This window comes from Dipodomys ordii, unplaced genomic scaffold, assembly GCF_000151885.1.
Source record: "Dipodomys ordii isolate 6190 unplaced genomic scaffold, Dord_2.0 Scaffold266, whole genome shotgun sequence".
Classification (NCBI taxonomy): Eukaryota; Metazoa; Chordata; class Mammalia; order Rodentia; family Heteromyidae; genus Dipodomys; species Dipodomys ordii.
This window is the reverse complement of record NW_012267482.1, coordinates 164,772-170,785: the sequence shown is the minus strand read 5'-3', so window position 1 is coordinate 170,785 and position 6,014 is coordinate 164,772. Positions and strand designations below refer to the sequence as shown.

The 6,014-nt window shown below is 58.4% G+C and overlaps 3 protein-coding genes across 3 annotated transcripts in view; 2 read left to right on the top strand and 1 right to left on the bottom strand.

The window, feature by feature from the left end:
* Positions 1 to 414, bottom strand: part of Tmem52b (transmembrane protein 52B) — a 20,691-nt gene extending 20,277 nt beyond the window's left edge. The window contains exon 1 of the mRNA XM_013036235.1: positions 237 to 414. Within this exon, the coding sequence (XP_012891689.1) occupies positions 237 to 414 (178 nt within the window). The remainder of the gene's footprint in view (positions 1 to 236) is intronic.
* A 1,073-nt stretch (positions 415 to 1,487) lies between these two features.
* Positions 1,488 to 5,104, top strand: Olr1 (oxidized low density lipoprotein (lectin-like) receptor 1). The gene is made up of 5 exons (XM_013036234.1): positions 1,488 to 1,557; positions 2,893 to 3,114; positions 3,456 to 3,595; positions 4,059 to 4,174; positions 4,960 to 5,104. Exons 1-5 carry the CDS (start codon positions 1,488 to 1,490, stop codon positions 5,102 to 5,104), a joined length of 693 nt encoding a protein of 230 aa, XP_012891688.1.
* Positions 5,105 to 5,822: 718 nt separating this feature from the next.
* The window catches only part of Clec7a (C-type lectin domain family 7, member A), a 10,706-nt gene continuing 10,514 nt past the window's right edge, over positions 5,823 to 6,014 (top strand). The window contains exon 1 of the mRNA XM_013036233.1: positions 5,823 to 5,938. Within this exon, the coding sequence (XP_012891687.1) occupies positions 5,823 to 5,938 (116 nt within the window). The remainder of the gene's footprint in view (positions 5,939 to 6,014) is intronic.

Genomic DNA, 6,014 nt, shown 5'->3' with positions numbered 1-6,014 from the left:
CCTTCCTTCCTTCCCTCCCTCCCTCCCTCCTTGCTTCCTTCCTTCCTTCCTTCCCTCCCTCCTTCCTTCCTTCCTTCCTTCCTTGCTTCCTTCCTTCCCTTTCCCTCCCTCCCTTCCTTCCTTCCTTCCGAATGACTTTCTGAACTCATTTATTCTCAGAGTGTGCCCCGGGGAATGAAATGAAGTGACTTCTTCCATCCAGGAGCACGACTCTGTTTTGTGATCTCTCCTCTCACCGCCACACACGAGAAAGATGGCCAAGGAGGTGGAGGCTGGGGTAGCAGGTGGAAGGGGTCTGGGGGCGAGTTGGGGGAGGGGTAGCGGGTGGAAGGGGTCTGGGGGCAAGGGGCTGGCTGGGAGAGCCTCCAGCCCTTCATGGCGAGGGGCTGGCTGGGAGAGCCTCCAGCCCTTCATGACGCGCACAGCTCCGTGCAGCTGGTGAATGATTACCGGGGCCCAGGAGCAGGGCTCAGGCGGGGACCCATCAACCTTTCCACCCCTGTGTCAGGACCGTGTTATACAACCACGTTAACAAGAGGGCTCCGGGCAATGACTGCCGGCGCGTGCTCACCTGCTGCTCCTTTCGACCTTGGGTGATGGCAATGGACTCCCTCCCTTTCTGCTCCTCCCCGAAACAGAAGCCAGCACTAGGATCTCTCTAGCTAGGCATTGCTGGGCCGTGTGTGTGTGTGTGTGTACAGGGGACAGAGGAGGCTCACAAGGCTGGGTTTACCGGTCGACTGAAGATGTTTTACACCCATAGCTCACGCCTGTCATCCCAGCTACTCCTCAGGGGGCTGAGGTCTGAGGATCGACGTTCAACGCCAGCCACGAGACTCTTACCTCCAATTAACCACCGAAAAAAGAAAAAAGAAAATAAGCCAGACGTGGAACTGAGGCCCCAGTGTGTGAAGGGCCCAAAAGGTAAGTCAAAAATACATCTCAAGGACAGACCCCGAGTTCAAGCCCGACTGTCTCACACACACACACACACACACACACACACACACATACACACAATGTCTAAAAACTGTCACATCAAGACAAATCCCCACTGTGAAATTAGCAAACAAATAAATGCACTCACTGATTCCAACATTCATGTCTCTCCCCCTTCCCCCCCCCCCACCTTCTTCACCGGTGTCTAATTTTCCACCCAGCTTGACTCAGTCTGTGAATCTGTGGCCTTGTCCGGCAGCTGTCGAGCCTGGATTTGCTGTCATGCTCCTGGGAAACACACCTGGCGCTTCCCTGAGTTTCTTGGTGAGTTCGGTCTGGCTTCCGATCACACAGGATGACTCCTTCTCCCCCTCGACACTCACGGCCCAAGAACTGGCCTTACAGCCAACTTCCCAAATGTGATGTGAAATCTCCTTCCTCCTCCCACTGACCCGCAGCAACGGCGGCTACTGAAACCCTGCAGACTCCCCCAGGGCGGGGTCTGAAGTCCCAGACAGCTTCAAGCTCTCCCGCGCCTGGACGTGGCCATGGCTGTGGATGAACTCCGCCTGAAGCTGGCCACAGAGCAGCCTGGGCTCAAGCCACACGAGACCAGAGGTACGTGGACGGGGGTGAGGTGGGGCGAGGGTCTGGGATGGAACCACACACAGCCGTAGCTCAGACCAGCACAGGCTGCTGGATGAGGCGGCCACTCAGGAGGCCCAGTATAAGTACTGACAGAGCCACAGGCCCGGGGCAGGGTGCGGGGACAGAGGCCCGCGCTCCCTTCAGATCAGCCTCCAGCCAGACCCAAGGGACCAACACCACGCAGGGAGATTAACTCACGGCGGTATTTTTGTATATTCATGTTTTTTTAACTATAACAATAATAATAATAGTTGTTGTTGTTGTTTGGTCCTGGGTCTTGAACTCAGGGCCTGGGCACTGCTGTCCCTGAGCTTCTTTGGCTCCACGCTGGTGCTCTACCACTTGAGCCACAGTGCCACTTGTGGCTTTTTTTCTGTGTCTGGAGTGCTGAGGAATCGAACCCAGGGCTTTGTGCGTGCGAGGCGAGCACTGTACCATGAGTCACAGCCCCAGCCCTGGAAGGGTTTGCTTCGCTCCGTGTTATCTAGATGCTGGGGCACACACCTGTCGACTTTTCCAGTTCCTTGAGGCTCAATTTCACAACCTCCGCTTCCTCTCCACCCTTTCCAAAGCGTGGCTAAAAAGAAAAAGCAATAATAGTAACCATGAGGACATGGTGGTTGCAATCTCAGAAAAAAAAAAGGGTCATGCACATTAACAAAATCCTCTTTAAGTAGTTGTACAGGAGAGCCACCACTCAACAGAGCGGGTTATGAGTATGGGGCCTCCGGATCCGTGTGACCCCACTTAACGATCCTCATCCAGCCGCCCCCCACCCCCGCCTTCATTTCCCTCCATTTTTAGGCTATGTATTGATTTATTTTTGTCAGTCGTGGGGTTTGAACTCAGGACCTGGGCGCTATCCCTGAGCTTTTCTATTTGCTCAAGGCCGGCGCTCTACCAACTTGAGCCACAAGCTCCATTGCTGGCCTTTTTTTTGGTGGTAATAAGAGTCTCACGGTTTTTCCTTCCCCGGGCTGGCTTTGAACCGCGATCCTCAGATCTCAGCCTCCTGCGGAGTTGGGCTGACGGGCGGGAGCCACGGGTGCCGGGCTGATGGTCTCCATTTTATTTGCTTCCCTGTGTGTCTTTTCTTAGCACTGGCTTTGTCAGTCACTCTCCTGACACTTTACGTGGATCCGTGGCCCGAGTGGTAGAGCGCCAGCCTTGAGCCAAAAAACCAGCAAGGAAGCAGGAGGCCTTGAGTTAAAGTCTGGGTGCTGGCTTGCACCTGTGTGTGCACACACATGCACACATGTTGCTCGGGGTGTGTGCACGCGGGTCTCAGTGCGGGTCTGTCTCCAGTGTCCCGGATGTCAGGCCTCCGCAGACTGTGTCAGGAGAATCTCACGGGTGTGGAAGGGGCACTAGCCCTGCGGCACGAGGCCCAGGAGGCCCAGCAGAGGCTGGAGGCCGCGGTGGAGGCCCTGACGCGGAGGCTGGAGCAGGAGACCAAAAAGCAAACGCAGCTTCGCCAGATGAACCTGCGTCTGCCAGACGCCCTGGACAGAGCCGCCAATGCCACAGGTGCTGTGTGCGTGTGTGTGTCTGTGAGAGAGAGAGAGCATGTCCCGGGACTTGAACTCAGGGCTTTGGCGCTGCCCCTGAGCATCTTTACACAAGGCTGGCGGCGTTCTACCAGTTGAACTGCAGCTCCACGTCCAGCTTTTTGCTGGTTCATGGGAGATAAGAATCTCAGAGGTTTTCCCATCTGGGTTGATTTTGAACTACGATCCTCAGATTGCAGCCTCCCGAGTCACCGGGATTACGGGCATGCACCGCCACGCACAGCCAGTCCAGAGCGAGGGTCTGCTGGGGCTCGTGTCCTGGGGGCCCTCTGGGTGCTGATCGGGCCCCCGTCCCCCCAGGCCCGTGCCCCCAGGACTGGATTTGGCATGCCGACAGTTGCTACTTGTTCCCCCCGGGGCTGCTGAACTGGGAGAAGTGTCGGCGACAGTGGTTGGCCCTGGACGCTCAGTTGCTGAAGATCAGCAGTGCGGAGGAGCTGGTAAGCTGCGAGGAGCACTGGGGGGCGAGCAACAGACGCAGCCGGCCGGGACTGGCGAGCGGCTGGGGGTGGGGAATTCCAGGGTTCAGGGCGCCTCCGGCCGGTCACCCCAGCTACTCAGGAGGCTGAGGGCTGAGGATCGCAGTTCAAAGCCAGCCTGGGCAGGAAAGCCGGTGAGACTCCCATCTCCAATCAACCACTCAGAAAAATCTGGACGTGGCGCCGTGGCTCACGCGGTAGAGCACCCGCTTGGAGCCAAAGAAACCCCAGGGACAGCGCTCCGAGTTCAAGCCCCAGGCTGTTTTGCTGATGGTTGATGACAAAGAGTTTCCGGGCCTTTCCTGCCCAGGCTGGCTCGGAACCTCAATCCTCGGATCTCAGCCTCCTGAGGAGCAAGGAGGACGGATGTGAGGCCCGGCATGGCCGGTCAGGCCTCACGACCTCTGACCCCTCTCCCCCGCAGGCCTTCATCCAGAGAGCAGCCTCCCATTCCAGCTCCCCCTGCTGGATCGGGCTGTCCCCACCAGAGCCCTCTCACTCCTGGCTCTGGGAAGATGGCTCCCCTCTGCCGGCCCTTTTGTAAGTCTTGCCCTTCCCCTTTAGACGGGGGTGGTGAGCTTGCCAGTTCTCACACCAACACTTTAGACCCCAGGTCCAGTCCAGGGGAGTCCTACATTAGTTCCAGCCACGCTCCCCCACAGGCCAAACAAAGGGAGCTGGTGAGGGCAGGGGAAGGAGGTGGATCCAGGGCAGCCGGGGGCCGACAGCGCCTGAGGACTCTCCAGCGTCTTCAGGTGCAGACACGGGCTTCAGGTTCAACGGTGAGAGTGGGGGACGGGGGTGGGAAAGGTCTGCTGAGTGACCCCAGCGCCGGGCCCCAGACGAGGCCTGGCTGACCTTGAGCGCAGTCTTTGTCCTTGGAGGAGATCCCTGGGATGGCTGTCCTGGGTTCCCGGGATGGAGCAGGAGGGAGGTGAGCTCCTGGGTTTGGGCTGTTTGCTTTGAGGTGCTCAGAGGAAGGCTTGGCCCCTGTGAGGGGCGGTTTGCCTGCCACACGGGATGCTGCTTCTCCCGGAATCTTCCAGAAGCAATCGCAAAGGGGCACCAGTGTTAGAGCTTGAACTCGGGGCCCGGGCCGTGTCTCTGAGCTTTATCACTCAAGGCTGGGCGCTCTACCGCGTGAGCCACGCCTCCCCTCCTGGCTTAAGACTCTCCTAGCCTCTCCGGGTGTGGGCTGGTTCTGAGCCATGTGCTTCATTCAAACCTCAGTCTCCCGAGTCTCCGGGACTACAGGCGGCCACCGCCAGCTCGGGCTGTGAACCTGACATCTCTTCTCTGTCCGTCTGTCTTCTCTCCCGGCACAGATTCAGGCTGCAGGGCGCCTTTTCCCAGAAGTACCCATCAGGCACCTGTGTGTATATTCAACACGGAGCATTTTTTGCAGAGAATTGCATCTTGGCCGCGTTCAGCATATGCCAGAGGAAAGCGTATTCGTGGGGGACGCGATAAACCGGAAGGTTCTGGAAGAAAAGGCCTTTGAACGCCAGTCTGCCGTGGAAGCCAGAAGATCTGCTAGTGAAGAGCTGCTCACAAAACCAGCGGCGCCGGATCCCAGGAGACCCTGGGGCGGTGGCCGCGTCCCACGGACAGCTGTGGTCGGCCGGCGCTGTGGCTCACACCTGGAATCCAGGCTACTCGGGAGGCTGGGATCGAAGGATCGCCGTTCGAAGCCAGCCTCCGCCCCTCCATCTGTGAAACGCCCATCTCCCACGGACCAGCCAAAAGCCAGAGGTGAAGGTGTGGCCCAGGCGGTCGAGCACCAGCCTAGAGTTGAAAAAGCAAAAGCAAACAGTTCCCCCCCACCCCGAAACAAACACAACCAAGCCCCCCAATGCGTCTTGTTGTTTGGCCTCACTAACTTCATGTTGTAGCAGCGTGCTGGGGGGCGAGCGTGGGTCTCGTTGTGGGTGGGGTGCAGCGTGTCCAGTGCTGACCAGTCCCTCTCGTGCTCAGGATCTGCGTATCTGCGGGCGGCGTGTGGATTGTGTCTTGTCTTTTCCTTGGTGCCGGTGGCGGGCCTTGAACTCGGGGCCCGGGCGCTGTCCTGGAGCGTTTTGCGCTCTGCCCTTTGAGCTGGCGCGCATGGAGATCAGAGTCCCGTGAACTTTCCTGCCCGGGCTGGCTTTGAACCGTGATCCTCAGCGCTCAGCCTCTCTGAGTGGCGGGGATGGGGGAGCCTATGGATGCACCTCGCACTTCTATTAGGGTCCAAACATCCTGGGGCTTTATCCTCAAGGGCGGGAACCAGATGCAGGGTCTGCAGTTCCTAAGGCCGGGCAGCAGGTGGCAGCATGGAACTGTGACTTCACACACACGTACACACACACCACACACCACACACACCACACACACCACACAC

Excerpts from the sequence above, each read along its gene's own strand:
- Olr1 (XM_013036234.1), top strand. The coding sequence starts at position 1,488 with ATGGCTGTGGATGAACTCCGCCTGAAGCTGGCCACAGAGCAGCCTGGG. Across the intron at positions 1,558-2,892 it reads CAAGCCACACGAGACCAGAG|TGTCCCGGATGTCAGGCCTC; the intron begins GTACGTGGACGG and ends GTCTGTCTCCAG. Across the intron at positions 3,596-4,058 it reads TCAGCAGTGCGGAGGAGCTG|GCCTTCATCCAGAGAGCAGC; the intron begins GTAAGCTGCGAG and ends TCTCCCCCGCAG.